General features: G+C 43.5%; 1 protein-coding gene and 1 long non-coding RNA gene across 10 annotated transcripts in view; both read left to right on the top strand.

The window, feature by feature from the left end:
• The window catches only part of TMCC1 (transmembrane and coiled-coil domain family 1), a 72,445-nt gene that overhangs the window by 33,012 nt on the left and 16,860 nt on the right, over nucleotides 1-22,573 (top strand). The window contains exon 1 of one of the 9 annotated variants that reach the window (XM_068202395.1): nucleotides 15,998-16,069. The exons of the other annotated variants lie outside the window; for them this stretch is intronic. Coding sequence (XP_068058496.1) covers nucleotides 16,007-16,069 — 63 coding nt within the window. The 5' untranslated portion in view covers nucleotides 15,998-16,006. Of the gene's footprint in view, nucleotides 1-15,997; nucleotides 16,070-22,573 lie in introns of those variants that run through there. 9 annotated transcript variants of the gene reach the window in all.
• Nucleotides 16,091-18,429, top strand: LOC137480929 (uncharacterized). The gene is made up of 2 exons (XR_011003180.1): nucleotides 16,091-17,985; nucleotides 18,039-18,429. It is a non-coding gene; the product is annotated as an uncharacterized lncRNA (long non-coding RNA).

Raw genomic sequence — 22,573 nt, 5'->3', positions numbered from 1 at the left:
TTCTTGACTTCTCTGTTTTAATTATAAAAGTTGCACAGCTCTTATAGTATGGTGTACTGAAGGAGAAGATGAGAGCTTTGTCTATGTTTACCAAAATAAAGAGCATAGTTGTGTGAACAATTGGAAGGGATTATGTTTATCGTAGTTTGGATGTAGGATGAGAACTGCATCTCCTTGCCGTGCTTTAGATAGTACTGGGAAGTCCCTGTGTGTTGGAGTCCTTGGCAGAAGAGAGGCAAATGGTATTAAAAATGACCTTTCATCTGCTGGGAGGAAAGCATAGAAAATATGTATAATTTTGCTGATAGCTTTATCAGCTGAAATGCAATGACTGCCAGACTGTATAAAAATAAACCAGAACTTTAGTAGTATTTCTTGTGTGAAAACCTTAGTTCTTTTATGGGTGGTGACTTACACTTCACAGTTGGCAAATCCTTTTGTAAGACCTGGAGCACCTGCTCCCAGGGTGTGTCCACTTCTTGTGTAAAACTGGACATTATTATGTGGCATGCCTGTGTTATGCAGCTGCAAGGTCAAAATTGCAGTTTCTAACCACATTTAACGGTGGAGGCTCAAATAGAATGGGTCTGTGCAGATTTGAGAGCTGCAAACTGAAAAATGCTGCCACCAGCGCTTATAAAACTTGAGCAAAGAAAAAGTAGGATTTCATGCAGGAAGGAAAATATGGCCTCATGATCCAGGCTTTAATCTCCAAGATCTGGTTTTCCATGGGGCTGTTTGCACTGCATGGCTTCCGTCAAATCCTTTCAGCTTTCCCAGTTTCCATCTTCCTCCTATGAATGAGGTTAATGCCTTTCTCTTATTTACATAATGGCGATCCAGTTTTAAAATGCTATTCTGGAGAGGGCTGTATAAGCACTTAACTGTGTCTTAATTCATTAAATGTTTTCATTTGATAACCAGTTTCCCCTGGCCAAATTTGGTTTGTTCACTTTGTCGTCTTATGGTTCTGTGGGAGGTCTCCATGCCTTTTTTTTTTTTTTTTTTTTTTTCATGTTTTCCCTTCCTCCTTAAGTATCCAAGGTGTTTTCAGAGTATTTTGGTTCAAACTGCTCTCTATCTTGTACTGTCTGGAAGTCCTTGGAGGACCTGTAGTTACTGCCCCCCAAGATCTCAAGAAGTGCTGTTGCTGATGTGTTGCATTTGGAGAAATCCCTTGCTGTTGAGGTGATAGTACAAAACTGCATCCAGCTGTTACACAACTTGAATTTGTTCAGGTGTTTTAGCTGGGTTTATGAAAGGAGAATAATGGAGACAAATTGAAGTGTATTTGAGGATGTTTTCCTGAGTTATCATGCATCCCCTTTTTCAAAAGGTACTCCTTTCCTGGGAGAGATTCCAGTGAGCCAAGTAGTTAAGTTCAATTTAAAGAAAGAAAAAGCCAAAAAGAAGTCATTATTGTGAACTGTGATTGATACTCCATTAATTTAACCAGCACATTAAAATATTATTAATTTCAGGCCAAACTCTTTTGCTCTCAAGTACAATCTGGATTTATCAGCATCTGAACTGTCTCTGTGTTGCCCCTAGTGTGTGTGGAGCTTATTTATGGGAAAGAAACTTCAGTGTGTTGTGTTGAAATAGCGTGGGAATAGCTGAGCTAAAAGAAGCTCGTCTGTGTGAAGGTGACAGGGGGTGACTGTGTTTGACAGCACAGGCTGCATTTCTCCTTGTCACTGACATAGGTAAAAAAACTTCTTCCTGCAGTGTTGCCCCGGCTTCCTCAGGTCTCTCTTCCTCAGCTTGTGGTCTCGGGCAGATACACTCTATCCTGTTGTATCTGTATGCCACCGTGTAGTAGCTCTCACGGAGTTCTCGCTAAAACTGTCCTTAGAAAGGTATCTGGTGTAGCTTGCCTACACTTAATAGTGAGGAAAAGTTAGAAGTAAGAGGAAGATTTGAAAATTTTATGCATTTCAACCTGATTTTCATGTTTAACAGAGCAGCAGGCACACAGTTTCCCTGTGGCTCATCAAATTTGCCCTGCTCGTGGAACTGGAATGGCACTGTTGTACCCGTGGCTAAACAAGGCCAGTGGGGTAGTTGGATCTAATGAGACCATCTGAGCTACAAGGACATCTTTGTTACCACATTGGTAGCTCAGTGGATTGCCTTTAGATTAACCTTTTTCTCTTGATAGATGTGATGCAACTTACTGGTGGGGGCATCTGATAGAAGGTTGCTCACTTTCACTGCAGCCTTTGTGGTGTGCTGCAATTCTGTCCCAGGCACACCTCACCATAACTCAGGTGTGTGCCCTCCCTTGGGTCATGCAAGGGATGAAGTTCTCCCAGTCAGTGCAAGGGCAGTTATTCAGAATTTTCCTGTTGCTTCCAAGGGAAAGGTAGCATTAGGTTGGCTCGTCTTGGTCGTTTGAGTGCCTTGTTATAGACAAGCCAACTAGAGCATTGCAGTGTATTGCTCCTCACATTTTTTGGGTTTGAATCTGTTACTGCAGATACTTTGCACGGTGTACAGGGCAAAAGGCTTGTCTACACAAAGCTGAGAGGTGGCAATGTGCAAACAGGTCTCTAAGCATTGCTGGCTGTGCTGGTTTGGAATGAGTGACTAGAAATGCTGTGAACTTTTCCAGGCATAGTGGGTCCTCAAGAAGCTTCCACTGCATCATCTTGCTCAGAGGAATGTGTGGGAAAATGTTACAGAGATATTACATTCATCTTAGAAAGGAAAATGAGCTTCTAGTGCTCTGATTGAACAAGTTGGAATATCAGGTTTCCTGAGGAGTTTGTTCTGTGTCAGCGTAACAGCTCCATGAGTGCCACGATAGTGAGGAAGTAAAATAGACTTGAAGCATCTCTCACATTGGTAATTAACAGGGTCTGTAAAACTAAACCTGCAGAGATGTTAGAGGTAGGATTTGGGAACTTCTCTTTGTGGAGAAAGCATTACTAATAATCCAGAGAATCAGCCCTATCCATGCCAGCTGGGGGTCTGGCAAATTGCATGTAATGGTTCATTGCCAAATAGACTTACAATGTATAAGGCTGTCAACACAGACTATAGGGGAATTCAGCTTACATAAATGCATTTTTCCTGCAGCTTATGGCAGTTTACAGAAGATCATCATACTTTGTAATAGGTGCTTACATGTGGCTGGATGGTGGTAGCAACTGGAATTTCCTCCCATCAGGGATCAAAAGAAGCATTATAAGTGTTGGCATCTTTACTCTGAATTGGTTACCTTTAGGGGTTCTTTGTCGAGGTTCTGTCTTGTGTAGAATTTGCCCCTTCCCCCTCAATTCCTTGTGACAAACTAGTTGGCTATTTCCTCAGCCAGTATTTCTTCAGGGGCAGAGCAAAGTTTGCTCTCCTTTTGCAAATCTTTCTGTTCTGGATGCGACAGTCATTGATAAAGATGCATATGTAAACTAGGTCCTTTCCAGAAGGGACAGAAAAGCCCTTATACTGGTGGAGGGCCTTGGTGGAAGTTCAGGGGAAATGAAATAATGCAAGAGGAGTTAGTTCTCAACATTTACATGATATCCAGTTTGGGACTCCCTCTTGTGACAAAGAATGTCACAATGGCCTCCAAAATAATTTGGAGATTAATTGTGAACAGTTGTGCTTGAGCAGAGAAGAACTTGAGGTTTCATTCAGAGGATTTTGGTTGTTCAAAGATGGGGTTTGCCTGTTCCTTCAGTCACATTTGCTCAGTGTTCCCAAAGTGGAGGGAGCTGACTTGCACAACTTACAGCTACTTATTCCTATGGACAGGAAAAGTAAAGGAGCGAGATTTTTTTTTTTTTTTTTTGGTGTTTGGTTGGTTGGTTTTGTTTGTTTGACTTGTTTTTTTCCTGAGACACGGTTTGTATCTCCCTGAGATCAACTGTTATTTGAATAGAGAGTTCAGCATAGAAAACATTCCTTCCTTGAGTTCTCAGCTTTGATACAATTAAAAATAGACAGGAAGAATTGCTAAGGAAGCCAGATTCTTTTCCTTCAAAGATGTGCTGTGAAGGTTTTAGTATGCATGAAATAGAAGATTGTATTTGGATTTGAAATATGAGTAATAAAATATTTCAGCAGCATATTATAAGTGCTGTTGTTTGAGCTTTGTGATAGGGCATTTAAAGAGCACACACTTAGCAAGAACGGAATCCAAGATCACCAGAATGCACGCTGAAGTTTTGCTACAAGAGCGGTTTTGTTGAATTTTTTTCCTGGAGTGCCCTTGGTAAATGTTCAACTGCAGAAAAATATTTTCTCTGTGTTATCTGTACATTTTGCGGTCTTATTTAACTCTTGGACGTCTGTGAACACTGAAGTCATGTTCGGAAAGTATGTAACCTGTAAAAGTCTCCATTCTAGAATCACTAACTTCTCCCAAAGAAAAGGAAATGTTGGAGTGCTTCAGTTAGCACAGGATGGTCTTTGTGCAGGCACAGTTTATGCTTGTTCAAGCATGTCTGCCTCGGAAGTGCACTGAGACCCACTGCCTACATTGTGGTGTGAGAGGTCCCAGGATCCTGTTGATAGTGGACAAAAACTTACAGGGGAAAGAAATATTTCTATCATTAGAAATAAATAATTCCAGCCTGCTGGCATTGGCAACAGGAACAGAGGAAATTAAGAGTTTCAGGTTGATGGGGAGGCGGTGTTTTCACTGGAGCCTGAACTGCAAAAAAGCATGTGTAATACTGGTGCAGTACTGCTGCCCAAAGGTCATCAGTGTGTGGAACTGATGTATTGGAGTGGGACTAAAATTTCTTTTCTGTCCACCATAAAGAATATAGGATTTTACTAATTTGCGTGAAAAGTAAAGTGGAAGAAGAAAATACTGCTTTTCATGCCAGAAGAGAGCAAAAAAACTAAAGACTGTGCAAAGAAGTCATTGTGCTGTTGTAGATCTAAATAACTGGGTCGCAAACTGCTGGGCAAGGAGTTCCTTGGCCACTGAAGTTCAGTCACAGTGCATGTAGCGTGGCTGAATCTCCTATTTTTCCAGACCCAGATGAGGAATTCCTGGATAGGTGTTCCCCTACAATACCGCATGGAATACTGGCAGGACTTGGGCACCACGGAGCTTGTGGCCTCAGTGCTACAGGTTTCTCCAAGCAAATGCCTGTGATGTGTCTGGCTAGCAAAACCAGAAAGCTGGTTGCTGCAGGTTTTTGGTTTCAGAACTCATCAACTGTTGTTCAGCTGTTTTTCACACTGAACGAATTATAAACATCTGCTTTAAAGGGAAATCCTTCCCATGTAGAGTGTGGTTGTGAAGTGACTCTGGTTTGGAGGGGCACTTGTTCTTCTGTTACAAATGTTCTCAAAACCATTGGGATATGTTGATCTTTTCTAGTTCTTCACTAACTACTTAATTTCTACATAGTCTTTGAGAGTTTTCTAATGTAAAATACCATGAGAATGCCTTCATTCATTATGTGGGAAAAACTGGATAACTGGGAGAGACAGTAGGTCAACTTTAGCAGTTCACTGACAGCCTGTGCCAGTGGGTTTATAATCCTTCTGTATTGATGGAGGCAGGAGAACTGTGGAAATTCAAAGAGGATCCTTTTACATGAGTCTAGACTTAATTATTTTGTTAGATATTTGGAAGCTAAGACTGTGCTGGGTTTCATGTTATCATAATATTGATAAAATTTGGGAAATATGGAACTTGCTACTGCTGCTCAGAAATGTAGAGAGTGGACCTTGCTGCAGGTGTCACTGGAGAGCTGCTGGAATTTAGTCAGCCAAATGTTTATTGTTTAACCATTGTTAAATATTGAAATTGTATCCTTTCAGAATCCAGGCTAAATGTATATATTGGTGGAAACAGGGTAATGGAAGGGATAAACTTAATGCTGTTCTGCTTTTAACTAAGGAAGTGCCTGCACTAGGTACTGTGCAATCTGTGTGTGGTGCTTTGCTGCTGTTGCCCTATGTCTGTGTGGGGTTTTGGGGTGCCCATTACCTGGCCATGCTGCAGAAGTGCTCATGGGGCCGCGGTCAGGTTCATGCTGACATCTGGATGGTGCGACGTTACCTGGGACTGCATGCTCCAGCAGAGGCCAAGGAGCTTGGCTTTCCCTGCTGCTACCAGGCTCATTCCCCTGGGCCTTGGCTGCTTAGATCTGGGAAGATGATGTGCCTCTCCTGCTGGTGAGGCTGGTTAGTGAGCCTGGGGGAAGCTGGGGAGAAGAGAGACCTGAGTGCCAGTTGAGCTGCTTGTCTGCTGCTCTGTGCAGAACCTGAGAAGCTCTGGCTGATGTGGGATGGAATGAGCGCTTGGTGATGGGTTTTATAGTGTAGGCCAATACACACGTGCTGCAGTGCACTCAGCCTGACTGCTCAGGCTGTTCTGTAGTTTGTAGAAGTCGTGCCTGAATTCTTGTCACAGTTCATCACATGGAAAATTTTTAGTATGCTTGGACATGGCTCTATGATCATCCTCCTCTTACCGGCTCATGTCCTGGCCCAACATGGCCAGGTTTCCATTTACAGTATTTGTTACAAAATGTTTTTGTTAATTAATCCATCTGGAATATTACCTTGTATTTTTTTAAACTTAAAGAATTAATACTTTTAGCAAAGTAAAGGGAAATTTGACATTAATTAACTTCCAAGTTTAGAGAGAAAAAGTGCTTAAGGTTATTAAGATTTGTTGAAGGGCAGCCTTCCAATGCCTAAAGGGCTCCAGGAGAGCTGGAGAGGGGCTTTGGACAAGGGAATGAAGTGACATGACAAGGGGGAATGGCTACACACTGACAGAGAATAGGGTTAGGTGAGAGATGGGGAAGAAATTCTTGACTGTGAGGGTGGTGAGGACCTGGCACATGTTGCCCAGAGAAGCTGCCCCTGGCAGGGGGTTGGGATTGGATGGTCTTTAAGATGCAATTTAACCCAAACCATTCTGTGATTCTATGAAATGCTAAGAAGAGTTGAAAAGAAAAACTTGACTCTGTGAAATATAAGCAGTTTGGGCAATAATACAGGGTTAGTATTATCATGAAGACTGAATTTTACATGTAGCTGTTCAAAAACTGTACATATACTTTTTTTAAAACCTCACTGTCCATCAGCTGCCCTCTGTCTAACTGTCTTTCTGGTCACTGAGGAGTCCCGGTCTAGAGTTCTATCTGCTTTCCCCTGAGTAAACCCGATTTCTAGATTAAATGACTTTTCTGTTGCAGGAGGTAATTACCTGAGAGATTGAATTCTCTGTATGAAGAGAATGGTGTTGATGACTTGGTAGCATTTCAGCTAGAGGCTTGCTGCTCAGTGCTGTAAACCTTATTGTTGTTCATTTCTTCACTGAAAAATTATCAAACTGTATTTCTATCCCATTTTTCAGAAAGGGCAGTAAATTGCTTTAGCTACTTTGTTATGCCATGGAGAACGGACACTTAATTACTCAAGTGGCTCAGTAGATATTTTGACTGAAACTCCTTCTGCCAGTGCAGAAATTGGTTCTATTTTTAACAACTTGAGATACTTTTCAGCAATTATTCGGCTGAGTTGCTTATGAGGGGGTATTTTCATGCACTGCTCTGGTCTGTCTTTTGGGTGAGGTTTATTTGTTGTCCTGTATGGATACTCTTTGTTGTCTTACAACAGCTCTTTTCAGCTAATCAATGACAGTTGTCATTTAAAATGTGTGGGAATACTCCAGTCAGGAAGCAGAAAACAACTAGGTACTTTTGGAAAAGTTTTATTGCCTACTTTGAGACCAGGTTTTGGGATGGGGAGAGTTGCCAGCAGAGCTACTTTGCTTTTTGGTTTTATTATTCTTCAGAAAAGTAGACTCTCACTTGAATTGTGTTCTTGACAGGGTCAGGGATGAAGTATTTTTTGCAGCCTCGGTGGCTCTGCTTGCAGCGCGTTCGTGCCTCACTTGTTCAGGGTTGCAGTTGCTTTTTCAAACACGCGTTTGGGGCTCCTGCCAAGACACCCATGGCACTACAGCATCGTGCTACAAGGTCCTGCTTTGTGCAGGCAGAGCTCAGCCCGGTAGGGCTGGGTCTGAGTTCTGCCAGCATAGTGGTGTGGTACAGTGTGTTTGGCCAGTGGAGGGGCGCTGGGGTTCACACTGCGTGCTGCCCTCACCGTACACTCAGCATGGAGAACTAGCTGCCTGCCTCTGGAACCATATGTCCTGGGGCTTTCTCCTTTCTTGGATGTCAGCTGTACTGGGGTTGTGGATGTGGTTGGTTTGCTGGACAGTCCTGAGTCACCACTGAACACCCAGGCTCTGCATGTCTGTTTGCTGTTGCTGCTGGAGTTTGCTTTTAAAAAATCAGTCAGAAAGGTGCTATGTGTTGTGACACCAAGGGATTGAAATCAAGTGTCTCCTGTCCATCCTCTCATCAGAGTGATCTAGGTTTTTCTGCTGCTGTTTTTCTGCTCCACAGAAAGTAATGTTTGTGGCCCAGGTTGTGCTCAACATTAAAATAAGGAAACCCACTTGCGCCACTGAGATGCTGGTTTTGTCATCAAATGCTTGATCTGTTCTGGATGTGGCAGTAAAAATTGCTCATTGGGAGACTCCCCATGAATGCAAAGAATGTGTGGTTTGAATGGTTTAGTGATTAGAAAAGGTAATACCAGTTTCAGGAGTATGGTTAATGCTTGTCCAGTTATGGTGATTTCTTCCAGGGAGCTTTGAGATCTGGCTTCCTCATGGGAATCCTCTGCAAAGTCTTCTGGAATTTGTGCCAAACAGCACAGAATGTGGGGAATTTGTCAGAAAGTGCCATGTACAGATGCAGTAAACAGTAGGGAATATGAACAGCGGAAGAAACATGGCTGAGATAAGTTTTTAGTAGTGTTTAAGGCCTCTTTAGCATATAAAGGCTGCATTTTATCAGGACAGCAAGACAATTCTAGGAAACTCCCTGTTTTTCAGGAGAGAAATGTGCTGGTCTTTGGAAGTCTACCTGCATATTTCAATGGAAATATTTTGGTCAACTGAAATTGGATGTTTAATAAAGAAAACAGTGGTGAACCCCCCAGGAGCTCCCTCCCCTTGGTGCAGAGGAAATCCAGTCCCTGCTGGGATTGCTGCTGTCATCAGCACTGGTTTGAGCTCAGCGATTTCCCCCTCTTGTTGCCTGTGCCTTGGCTCTGCTGGGTGCAGGCTCTGCCACCCGTGTGGGTCTGGCAGTGGTGGGATGGGCCCTGTCCCGGGCTGCAGCAGGGCTGGGCTGCAGGTGTCCCTGCAGAGCCAGGGCAGTGCCATGCGTTCGGACTGCTCCGTGGGGATGGGATGGGCAAAATAATGCTCTGTGTTCAGCCTGAGCACGCTCCTTCCCAGAGGACAGAGCTGCATTGTTGGGATAAAGAAATGTGAAAATACTAAAAGCATTCAAACTATTTTCTTTTTATTTGGGAGCCTTTTGTGGAGCTCTGCAAAGCAGCCAGCCCAGTGTATAGAGCCACTGGCAGAATTCAAAGGTGAGCTGGGAGTAGAAGGAAAACTATAAGCTTTTTGGATTTTTTGCTGCTTTCAAGGAAGGGTTCTTATATTTTTATAGGGGACATTATCAGTGTCAGGCTAAGATGCCTGGATACGTGTTGACTGATGTATTTAAAAGGAAAAAACATTTTTAGTCAATCTGGTTTCAGGTGGTTTATGGTCTGTACTCTATTTCAATGACTAATACTTTGGTTTTAAAAATTCAGCTTTCTTGTGTTGTCATCTTAGCTGCGAGTATCTGGGACTTCAATACCTCTCCAACAAAGCCAGAAAGGATCAGGTTTTCTGCTATTCATATTCCAGCAGTTGAAGGAAGTATGGGTTAAAGGGAAGAAGGTTTCACTTTTATGCTGAGAGGAGAGCTGTCAAATTCAATGTATCCAAGCCACCTTAGTGAGCATAAGGCCTCAGGTATTTTATTGAATTAACAAGTAAGCCTGTGTCAGCTAAACTGCAGTAACCCATCATGTACTGTGCTTGCTGCACGCATTGGCTCGTTGCAAGGTAGAAACAAAACCTTCAATCTTAGATCCTGCCTTGCACATGTGGTGACCAGCACTACTCACATTTGCAGGTACGGTGATTCACCCCCAGCTGCTCCGCGTGTCAGTGTGGGCTTGTGTTGACACTTTAATGAAGTTCAGTCACTGAATGGCAAAACTCAACCACAAAGACAGTTGCTGAAGAGTGAGAAGATGTTTTTTGTGGGTTTGAACTTCGGTTGGTTTTTTGTGATTTATTTTTTTTTCTAATATTTTAATAAAATGAAAATGTGAGAAGATGAAGTATGTTAGCTCAAAAAGCTTTACATGATAACCAGAAGTAATCAATTTGATTTACAGATGTGCAGCAAAACTAAAAACTGGCAAGGTAAATTCTGTTTGAAGAAAATTAAAGCAATTTCAACCACAGCTGTGTACCTTCTCAAGTTGTCATTGGAGAAAACAGAGCATTAAGACTAAAAGTCTTGGGGAGTGTGTGTATTGTGTGTCAGTTAGACTTACATGTCAAACACTGTGGTGATGTTCAAGCCAGCAATATGGAGAAATGACAAGTCTTCTTGGAAATGTTCCATTTCATCACTCTGCAGTTTTTAGGTTACTTTATTGATAAACTTAATCCTTTATGCAGACTGGGCATTTTGCCGTGATTGTTCCTGCTAAACCGGAGCCACGTGGATAGTGTGGTAAGTGTCTTTATTTTTAATGTTATGTATCATGAAGGAGGAAGATAATGTTTTATATGCAGATTTCTACCAGATTAAGAAATTAATTGCTTATTAAAAAAACAAGACTATGGTTTATGGACAAAACAAGCATGGTTTAAAGCCCATGCTGCAGGTCTCAGATCTGCTGAAGTTTAACTTTGTTTTCCCCTTGCTTTCCCTTGTGGCTGGAAGCAGATCCCAGTGATCATGAAGCAGCAGCCATTGGTGTGCCCTCATCTGCTAGTGCCGGACTGAGGTGTAGGCAATTTTCTTGGACTTGTCAGTTTTTCCTGTACCTGGAGAAATGGAAAGGAAAGGAGACAGGACAAAAATTTAGTGCAGTTTTGCATGTCCTTTGGATGTAATTCTTTAAAGTTCCATTCTATCTTTGGAAGCGAGGCTTTGGATCATCACATGAGTAGCCAGAATAGACAAACTGTTTAGTCTCCCCTAGAGAGACGCTAGGTTATAGATACCGAAAAATCCATTTCTAACTAGACATCTTTTAACCATGTATGCAGATCTGGTCTAGTAGCAATCTGGCAGGCAGCAGCTGGATTTCCTTCATTATTACTGTGGGCAAGTCAACTTGATGCAGCAGTGATCACAAGAATGCCCTTGGAAAATGTCCTTGGTGTTGATACCTCCTGAAGGGTGACGTGTCCATCCATGCAGCCATTCCCTCTCCAACATGGTCCTTGGGGACATCTGCCAAGTGATAGCTGCTTTGGCTGTGGGCTGCCTTTGTTGGTCCCCCAGTTGTGAGCTGCGTGGTCTCAGCCTGCCATGGTCTTTCCTTCAGACTCCCGATGGTGGTTTTGTGTTTGAACTGGTTGTGAAAAGTCCCATCAGTATGGCTGCACTTCACATCAGTGCTATGGGATGCAGGATTTATGAGTTAACCTTTCTCTCTCTCATTTCCCCACTTCACCTCCAAGTGCTAATGGAAACATTTGGAGTACTTCTGGAAACAGGTGTGGGGAAAGGGAAGGTTATTTTTCTTCTGGTAATTAAAACTGGGGCAAGAATCTGTGACTAGTAAAAAGAAAGCAAGTCCTGTGCAGCGCATCCTCTGAGGGAAATCTGCAAAAGACAAATATAGTCAAAACTGGCTTTATTCCAATGGGTGTGTACAGAGGAGGGGAACTCCAGCTCTGTGCAGTGACTTTGAAGTCTAGGATCTTAAATTAGAAGATAAATGTTAAATAATGTATTAGCGTAAAGTGCTTCTGGCCCAAATGGTACCTCATATGATTAGGCTATTGCAGCATTTATAATCACACACAGGTTCATAATTTGTATATGCCAGCAGAATGTTCAGGTGGCTTCAGCCCTTGTCCTGGGCAGTAAGCATGGGAACAGTCTGGTGGGTTTCAGTTTGGGGAATAGTATGGATCAAGACCAGGGATCTGCAATTGAGGTCTTGCAACTGTGCAGGAACTTACTAATCACCACAGAATTAAGCAGGAAGCCTTATGCAAGAGGCCTATTATCACTGAGGTAATTGATCCAGGAGTGCCATTGGGATATTAAGTCTTCACTGGCTCTACAATGTTCTAGTCAATAAAGGCAACTTGAATTTTCTGCTAGTTTCTCACTCTCTCACTTAATGTTTTGCATTACTTAATATTTGGCAGCATTCAGATTTTTTCATTGTAAATAGCTTTAGCCCCTGCTGTATTTTTTTCCAAAACCTTTTGGTTTTAAGGGGTCCTGCAAAGAGTTCTCATCTTGTTACAGGGGTCATATGAGCATCTAATCTCGGTAAGTTTTTAAGCTCCATCAAAGCTCGTTTGCTCCCAGCCCTGCAATTAGTCGTCTGAGAAACTTCAGGAAATAAATACTCTAGAATGTAAGCAAGCTACAAACTGCCCCTGGCTGCATCCCCATACTGAAAACACTTGTAGCAGGGAAGGGTGCTTAGTGCCCCATCCCTTTCCTGCCCTTCTCAGTGCTGGCTCAAGTTAGGAGACTTAGTTCTTGGCTGAGGCACTTGGAATGTCTGTCTTTCTCCATGTAGCTGAGGCTTGATGCCATCATTTGGCTCCAGCTGCAATGGCCACTCTCTCCTGCTATGTCAGGCTGTCACAGAAGGGAGGTGAGGATGGCAATGCTGCAGGAGTTTCTGCAGCAGTGAGACCTGCACACTCCTACCCGAGCTGTTTGGGTTTTGTTTGCATGGAAGAGTGGATATTGATGCCCTTTGTATGATGTTTTTATTTCTTTGTGGGTATAGATGTCTCCTTTTTACAGCATGGGACACCAGTGCTCTGTTGCCATATGAACTCACCGAAGAAAGCATGGGTTCATTTTGGATGAATGAGACAGAGTCCTCTTATTGGTGGTGAAATTCAGCCTGGTAGACTGGGTTTGGTTTTACTGCTCTATAGCAATAAAACTTCTGAAGGCTCTCTGAATATATTAAGTAGACTAATTAGCATATTTTCATGGATGTGTTTATTGCTTTATGTGGTGAAATGATCTATCTGAATAGAAGTAAAATTCATGTGAATCAGACTGGGTTGTACCCGACATCAACTGCTTCCTAAATAAGTCTAATGGCATTTTTTCTGCACAAGCAATTTCACCGTCCTTCCCTCTCAGCCCTATTAAATCAGATCTGCTGTTGTTAACAGAAAAAATATCTTGGGCATCTGGAGGTTTCTCAGTATAAGTACTGCTTTCTGAGAGGGCAATCTGCCATATGAATTTGAAACAGCTCCTTGAAAAAGAGACCTCTTTTTTTGCTAAATTTCTTGCTGTTGTGTTAGATTTTGATTCCAAATCCAGTGTGTGCTCTGAACTTGTGCAAGAATAGAAATTATTCCGTTTCTGCATTTAGCCTGGACAGTGGCTTTTTAATAGAGGATTCTCATTAGACTCTTGCAACAGAGTGGATGCCTCTTGGCCTGGTTGTTGCTCTCCGTCGCTCTGCGGCACAACGGATGGAGTCAGGCGCTCTCCGCAGTGTTGTGCAGTGCGGTCAGGGCGTTTGTGATGAGACCCTGCTGCATGCCCTGGACGAGTGGATGATCACAGAGATGGGGCAGATGTGGGCTGGGATCCTTGTTTGGTACAGGTCAGTGACTAATACCAGTGTTTCTGTTTAAGAGCCTTTTTTACAGCTTGAATGTGTTTGTTAGTGCACTCAATAGTCAGAGAATATCAATATCTAATACTCCCATAAGTTGATAAATTTTTAGAGATCCTTTTACCATTTAACCCTGAAGATAGCCACAGAGAAATAGTAATGCAAATGTCAGTTGAATTAGATTTCCTGTAGTTTCTGGGGTTTGCAGTCATTTTCATGTCAGTATGTTGCAGTTTGGAATCCATGATACTATGGTCAGTTGTGGTAGTTTCATTTTCCTTGGTGTTCTTTGCACATCTTGGCCTTGGTTACGGCAGTTCTGCTGCCTGGGCTCTTCCCAGGAAGGCGCAGGCCCGCTGACAGGTGCAGCTCTGAGGCAGCCTGTGCCGTGGCAGAGCACGACAGAGCAGGGTGGGAGTGGCGTTGCTGGCAGCAGTGCTGGTACCTGCTCCCTCAGTTCCCCACTGCAGGGTCCAGGTACACCGGGCACCTGTCTGCCATGGGGGGATGGGGACTGCAGGTGACCCAGTTGCAGAATTGCACCATAGACTCTTCTGAGATCCACCTTCCTCTTGCCTTGTCTCTCATCCATTGTCCTTCATGTCCTGTTCTCTAACGTCACAGAAATTACCACAGAAATGCTTTTAGGGCCGTATCATTTAACGTCTCCACCCCAACACGGCTTGTTTCCTTCATGAATCAGATGTTACCTCTCCTGCCCTATGGAGTGCTTCCGTTCTCAGTTCCTGTTTGTTCTAAATGGCCTGTAAAATGCCCTTGCCATTTCATCATAATGCTTTTTCAGAAATGCCACCTGACGTACCAATATAATTTGAGACAATGGATTTTCAGCTATTCTTCCTCTAATTTTGCTTCTTACAGAACATGTTTTTGGGTTTTAATTCCTCTTCTCTTTTTTCCTAATGAAAACCGAATTTTGCACATAGGAATATTTTCTTCCATATTACCTGTGATCTGAGTCAGTCAGGAGTTTCTCCTCTGTTATGTTCCTGAAATTTATATTTTAGGAATTAACATTTCAGTGCAGAATTTCTTCACGTTACCAATGCATTAGTGCAAGCAAAGAAAATTATTTGAAAAAAACACAAACCTACCAAACCATACCACTGTGATGTCTGTCAGAGCCTCAAAGAGTCATTGCCTCAAAGGGACAAACATAAATTAAAATGGGAAAGTTCAGTCCTTGTATTGATATGGTGGCAGACATGCTGCAGGATTCATGTAGTGGGGAACTCCTAAAAGTTCCCCACTCCATTCCTGTCAGATTTGGCGGTTCCTGGTATTTCAGCCTTGGGAGCACTTTGCATACTCTAAATATAATGGTTCTGAAGATCCCAAACTTAGATTATGTATGGCTTGTCTTTGGATCATCATGTCTCTGTCCTGGGTGAATGATAATATTTGCTACAAACAGAATATCAGTGAGACAAAGAAGAGCAAGGGGAGAAGTAGCCAGGGGGGTGAGGGTGGCTTTTTACAAATGAGTCTGAAGGAGAGGGGCTGGGTGGCATAAGGTGCTGTGAGTCAGAGCTGTCAGACAGGGTGATGAGCCTTTGCTTTACCTCTTCGAAATATCATAGTAAAACACATTTTCTTTGACAAAGAAGTTGAGGGTAGGGGATAAGAGGTGCTGAGGTTTCTTCATGCCCCATAGTCAGCTGTAGTAACAGTGCTGTGCTGGCTGTGTTGTGTACTGGAGTCCTTCTGTGACAAAATTAGAGCTTCAGCCTTCCAGGAGATCACGCTAATATTGTTTAGTGAATATTAAATAGCATTTCAGCACTGCCATAATTAGAGCATATAGTTTATGGGTGGATTTGTGTCCTGCTGTGCATTTTTGAATCTCTAGTGTCAATTCTGGTTGGCCTTTGATCCCAGGTCTGTTATGTTGTATTGCTGAGGAACTGTGTCACTTAGGCTCTATTGATCTACTCCTGATTTGATTGTCTGTTATCCTGAACTGTTTTTCTGGCTTAGAGGTATAGTTTTAAAAATAGTGTCAGGCGTTGCATAGCACCCGGGAAGCCCTGTAGCTTTAAATCCCGTGTCCTGGTCCTGCTCCCAGCCTGGAGCAGAGCTCCCCACCGAGGAGCGGGACTCAGCCTGGCCCGGCACTCAGCCATGCTCGTCCGGCAGTGGCGCTGGGGCGGCACAGCCGGCGCTCGGTCCAGCCGATGGCCGTGGCACTGCCCGGGCAGTGCCCAGCGCCGGGGCTGCCCATGGCAGCACGGTGATGTTTATGTGGTGCTGCTGTACCTGCGTGTGCTGTGAAAGGGACTTCTGCGAGCCCACAAAGGTGAGGAGGTTGTGGGGGAACAGTTGTAGCTGTCATGCTTGGCTGTTTTATTTAAGTCTCCAGTAGAACTTGACCTCATTTTGTGCATCAGCCTTGGAAGCACTCCATTTTTCCTCTGGGCACTGCTGTTGAATTTCAGTGGTTGTTTTCTTTAATATAGCTTTTCTTTGCTTTTGAAGCTGGGAAGTGCAAAAAGGCTCCTGTCTGAGTGAGTGTTGCAATTCATAAACAAGATCAAATGTGGTGCTGCTTTTTGGGATTTTCTGGTTTTGTTGTTTTGGGGTTTGGTTTGTATGATAACAGTGAGTGATGAAAAAGATGGGAGATGCAGATGCAGCAGATGCAGATGCAGCCCAGAGTCAGAGATAAGTATTTGCATTGGTAGCTTTTGTAATGTTACCTCTTGTTTTGCTGTTTTTAGCTGTGCAAAATGTATTTTCTGGAAGTAGTAAACAAACTACAGAACCATATTCTTCTCCAGGTAAAAAGAGAGTAAGTGTGCTGCCTCCCATAGACCCAGTGACCTTCAGAAATGATTAAGTGTTTTTCTTCTGTTCCGTTGAGCTGCGTGGCTCAGCATTGCTCCTTTTCAGTCTGCGTTAACAGTAAACTGTATCATCCCCTCCTCCTCCATTTATTAAATACTGAAGAGAGACAGTAAGGTCTTTGATGCTCTGATCTGCAACACAAAATAGAAGCTATTTCTCTTTGAATTGTTGCAGTTGGTTCTCCCATGCTCTGTGGTCCAGTGTTTGAGGAAAAAAGAAATCTGGGATCCAAACTGGTTTTTGCCATAGGTGATGGTTTACCTGAGGTCTGTTACAGTTCGCAGAGACACGGTTGAAAGGTTGAATAGTATTCCTGTTGTGTTTGAAACACATATGTCTAATGCATTTATTTAATTAACTCAGATTTTCCCAAAGGAAAATAATACCTTCTATGTGTGTACTTTGTCTCACTGTATTCATTAGTCTTCATAATAAAAGTGACACACAGGAGGCTCTCAGGAAAAATGCCTGTTGCTGAGTTGCAGAGGTACAGATTGCAGTGGTACAGGGCAGCAGGAAAGCCCGGGGGGTTACAGATGTTCCAAATCCCAGGTTGATAGATCTGCATGCTTTGCATCTTGTCACACCTAACTGCAGGTTACTGCATCACCTCTTGAGAGCTGAAGGAAGGAGTAGTGAGCACAGGATACCATACTGTGTGCTCTCTAGGCCAGGTCAGGGTAGCCTGAACAGCTTTCTACCATGTGTTGAGGAGATGCTGCTCTGAGGGCTATCTCTAAATGGAGTTCTTAATGAGGATTCTTAGCTTTTGCAGGAATACTGAAAGCATCGTGATTTCAGTATTTACCTAATTCAGTGTTCCCTCTGGATTTCTGGACAAGTGCCCTGCTGCCTGACCCTGACAGGTGCTTGTCATCCCTTGAATGCGTCCTCCTCTCTGGTGTCTCATTGCTTGCTGTTCTCTTCCATGTTTCTGAAGGCATCCGTGCCATGCATCAGCGGCCCTGAGGAGGGCATGTTCATGGGCTGAAGGGACTGCCCTTGCTCACAGTGTCTTGTCCTTTACAAGCTGTGTTTGCCACTTGGAATGATCTTAGAGATTTAGTTAGTGCTAATGCAGGAGCACCTGCAGCACCTGGAGTAAACAAGCTGCTTTTGAATGAAGCAGGAGTCTGAAACAGCTGTACTGAATATCTGTGACAAGTGTGATCTTATCTGGTACTATTTTTATATTGTACTGCTAAGGCTTTAAATAAGGAAATATGTGAAGAAATGCTCTATGGGAATGGCAAAGCAGTATATTCACAGGAAGCATGAATCTTGTTGTTTTGAAATACTTAATACTGTATGAACTGTTGATTGGATAAACTTCAGGGAGGAGTTTTGGTTATGGTCACACTGTGTGTTGTACCTGCAGAAATTACTACAAATAGTAGTTACAAATAAAGAAATGAAGGAAGTGTAGAAGTACAGTTGCTGGAGCCCTTCAGATTAAACACTTGGAGGGGATGTGCATGTTAAACCTCGGCAGAGACACATCCCCTGAAAAAGGGAGAATCTTTGCTTTCGCACAGGGCTGTTCTGTGCAGAAGGATCACGCAGAGGCATTTGTCCTTCCAGACTTCAGACCCAGTTTGCTCCAATGCTTTGCAAGTCAAAGTTAACTTGCAACCATAAAATTAAACTGTGTTCTTTACAAATTAATATATAACATGCAATAATAATCTATTCATCAGATAGCAGCTTGAAGCATAATAAACCAAAACTGCTTTACTCTCTGGGAAGTCATAACAAAAATTTTGTCTCTCAGGTATTGAGATATGACTCAAGCACTAGGGAAAATAGGATGAGATTTTAAAAAATATCAGAACCAAACAAAAAAACCACACACATAGTCACTTCCTTATAAAAGCTTGTATAAACTGGTTTCTTAATCAGTCCTCTTCTGCTGGTTCCTATACTTAACTTTTGCTCAGCTTTACCTCATTTCCTATCCTTATTGTTGTAACTTCTAGCCTGATTGGCACTCCGCACTGGAAATCAGGAGCTGCTAGAATAAACATCCATGGTTGTTATTTTGGCCGTATCTTTTGCTGTGTCATCCCTTATCACCTCCTACCAGCTCTTGTGTATAATTCAGTTATTTCTTATTTTTCCGACCAGATTGTTGTATCCGTTCCCTTGGATTTCCCTCACCCTCAATGTTGCCTTGTTTATTCAGTCAACACCGATGATTTTCTGCTTGACTAGTCTAGCTTTAGAAAACCATTACTGAATTGGGCCATCAAACCTTACTTTTTTGTGCTCAAAAATATCTTTTTCTCAAGATTTCAGAAATTTGAGGTCAAGAAGATGATATCTTTGGCAGCAGTGCTGTTTAAAAGGAATTAAAGGGGCTATAGGCAACCTCTTAAGGGAGACGTTACACTGCATTGTGTCAATCCCTTCTGTCTCTGGGATGTCAATAAGTACTTGTGGGCCAAGCTGGTTCCTGGTCCCACATGTTCCAGTCCTGCTTGAGGGAGCAGCTTGTGCAGTGTTCCTTGCCTCAGCCCACCACACTGGGCTGATAGGCATCAGGGATGCATGTGCCTGAACCACAGCTGGGAAAGGTGGAGGTCAGCTTTGTAGATTCAGCTACCTCTTAACCAGTTAGTTAAGTGAAACACTTGCTTCCCGAGAGGCAGAGGTCTCTGGGCAGGGAGTCAAGCAGGGGGAACATGTGGAGCCCACTGAACTCCCCTGCACTGACAGCAAGGTGCTGTGGGGGACGCATCTGTCACCAGCAATTGCCTTCACTGACAAGGCTTCGCTGGAGCTCCCCTGTGGAACGTGGAGTGTTGGTTGTGACAGAAGCTGCCTCTGGTACAGCAAGTATGATGCTGTGTGGCAGCAGCATCTTTCTTCATTGCTCCCAACACCAGGGAGTGCTGCAGCTGAATACTGGTCTGCTTTGGGAAGAATTTGTGCTGCTGACAGCTCTGAGAAAAAGACAGCTGGCTGCTTTACAACTAAACTATTTTTGGCACTTGATGTGGCGCATGAAGTCACATCTCCATTTCATACTGAATTAGGTACAAGGCCGTGGGCAAGTTGCCCTGTAGCTGGCTTTACCAAATCCCAAGCTGAGGGTTTGTTTGTGTGCCTCGGGCCATTGCTTGAGGAATGCTGCTCTTGGCACCAGTGCCAAGTGAAGCAGTCCCAGGTCACCTTTCCCTCCAGTGGTGTTTCTGCTGTCTTGGGCCTGATGGTGAACCACATTTGGGAAAGTGGTAAGAACATCCCCAAGCACCTTATCACTTGGTTCCCGGTGAGCTCGCAGCTTGGCTCTAGAGGGAGCTGCTGTCCTGTCTGTCCCCAGGCTGTGCCAGTACAGGATTAGGCAGGGAGCTGCTTGGCTTGGATGCCCCTAAAGAAAGGGAATGCTCAGTTGCATGCAGTATGTGTGAAATGTGTCCCCTTTGTGGTTGCCCACAGCCCTTCTGTCTGGGCCAGGGACCTGCCCTCTCCCCTCTCTGCAGAGCAGGCCTGTGGGGCTCTGTGTTGGCAGATGTACCATTAGCGCATTCCTGTTGCAGCAGTCATCACTCATGACTGTTTAACTACTGTGAGTAAGGAGTGAAGCCATTTCCTCTTGGTGTCACAGTGTTGGTTCCCTGCTCAAGCTGTTGTCTGAGGCAGGCAAAGGCATTGTACTGGAATTTTTCCTGAATATTTTTCAGAGTAATTTTTCCTTTTTTGTTTTCTCACTTTTTTTTTTTTTACGCATAACCATGGTGATCTTCCCATCATTTTGAGTTTTAATTGCCCATAGGCAAAGGCTGTATAACTTTCAGAAACACCCATTTTATAATCTAAACAATGAGCTGTTCTGTGAAAAACACACAGCAAGATTTCCTTGAGCTGTCCATCTGTTTGTGTGCTTTCCTTAGCCAGGTTAAATTTGGATTTGGATTTAGGAGCATGCTAGAGACACCTCAGAACAGTTGTTCTCAAGGATGACCATAGGTTTCTGTGGGTGAGTAGCTGGAGCCTGTTAAAAAGCAAAGCTGCTGCAGCTTCTGAAGATTCAATTGGTCAATACAGTTTTTCAGGATAACTGGCAATGTGTCACAAGGAATCACACTAGACATGTTTTTGGCTTTCCCTTTTCCTTTTTCTTGACAGTAAATCCAAGGCAGATATTTTGTAGAGTGGGGGCAAGTATGCACCCTGAGCACTTGCTGAGGGAAGGTGGACGGTGGATTCATAAATGAATCCACATATGAGTGAACAGTTGTCTCTAGGGATGGTTCAGTGCAGCAGTATTTAGATCTTCTGTCTATATTTACCTGAGACACGAATTAACAGAAATATTCTCCCTTACATATGCTGTTGCACAGGATTTGCAATCACAGAAATATGCAACTAGAAATAAATAGTGACCCATAGAGTTGGTGGTATCAGATGTCTGGCAATGTTGCAGCAGACAGATCCAACTTTCTGTTACAGACAGATCCACAAATGCAGGATGTGGAAGTAGTATCTGGGAGATACTCAAAAGCTTTCTGGACATGGTCCTGGGCAACTACTGGCTCTTGGTGGCCCTGCCTGAGCAGGAGGTTGGACCAGGTGAACTCCAGAGGTCCCTTCCAACCCCAATTGATCTGTGATTCAATAACAACCTTTAAAAAGCAAAGCATTAGAAAAACAGACTCTTAATTCTCGATCAGGTGTAGGTCATAAAGAGCTTATTGCATCACCTAAGTGGGTGAGGCAGTTCGTGACACTTTTTTGTTTCCTTTGTTTCCTGTGGTAAGTTGTGCCATATCCAATGACTGTGTTGGATCCAGAAGAGCAGGGCACTGACTGCTCATGAGACAGTGGGGCTGGTGCCACGTTAACCCATGTGTTTCAAGAGTCATGTGCTGCAGGTGGCATGCAGGGAGGTGACTTGTGGCTGTTGATGGCACTTAATCTAATGTGTTAAGGGTACCTCATAGCAATTTGTGATATTTAAGTATCTCTTCATTGTACCTGCTGGGGATTCTGTATGTGTTTATTCAAATGTGCACTTAGGTTTTTTAATGCAGATCCAACAAAATGGGGCCGGGTGGGGCTTTTACTGTGCAGATGTGGTCAGGCACAAAGAATGGTGGGATTTTTTCTCCCCTGTGATTTTTATTTCCTGTAAGGCGGTGATTAGAGATCTTACTTACTAACAAACCAACTCCCTTGTAACTGTCATCTGAGATTTTGAGTCTCTGCTACTGTGTCTGCCTGAGGCTGGAGGCCATCTGTCCATCTAGTGTGGAGGGGTTGGCCAAGTCCCTGTGCCCATCCATGCACCTGCCATGTGCTAATGATGCTGTTGAATGATGCTTCCAAACAGGAAGTCTAAAACCTATGACTTTCTATGAGTCTCATAGATTTTCTGCTTGTATGACTGTATTGCCTTCAGCGCAGTGGGAAAAGGAAGCAAAACAAGTTCTGAATGTTTTCATGGTTAGTTATAGCTGCCAGTGAGGTGTTGCAGTCACTGGGAAGGTGATTAACCCAGGCACCTCTGGTGCTGTTAGCTCCTTTCCGGGGTTGTGCAGTCTCACTCTGAGCTCCTCTGTCTCACTTTGTCCTGTATGTGTTTATTTTAAGTAGCACAACAATTTTCACACTTTTGAAGTTCCAGGCTTCACAAGGGGAGGAAGGAGGAAGCAGGAATTGCCCCCTTGCAGCGGGCTTGCTCTGAAAGCTGCTGTTTGCTTAGGCCAGCTGCCCTGAGTGTTTAAAAGCAACAATGCATCTTCTTGGTGAATGACCAGTATATACTTTTACTGGAGGAGTTTTAGGAGGGTGAAATACTTTAAAGGAACTGCGTTATTTAATCTTCAGCAGCACCAAAAGGCAGAATCATGAGGTGCTTTTTGGGCTGTGTGCTGCAGAATAGAAGAGACATTGGAAAGCTTGTACAGGAGGAAAAGCCTGAGAGTTTAACAGTTGAGAATTTGGTGAGATCTTG

This window comes from Anomalospiza imberbis, chromosome 11, assembly GCF_031753505.1.
Source record: "Anomalospiza imberbis isolate Cuckoo-Finch-1a 21T00152 chromosome 11, ASM3175350v1, whole genome shotgun sequence".
Lineage (NCBI taxonomy): Eukaryota > Metazoa > Chordata > Aves > Passeriformes > Viduidae > Anomalospiza > Anomalospiza imberbis.
Note: the sequence above shows the minus strand (reverse complement) of the source record. Positions and strands in the feature narration are given on the sequence as shown.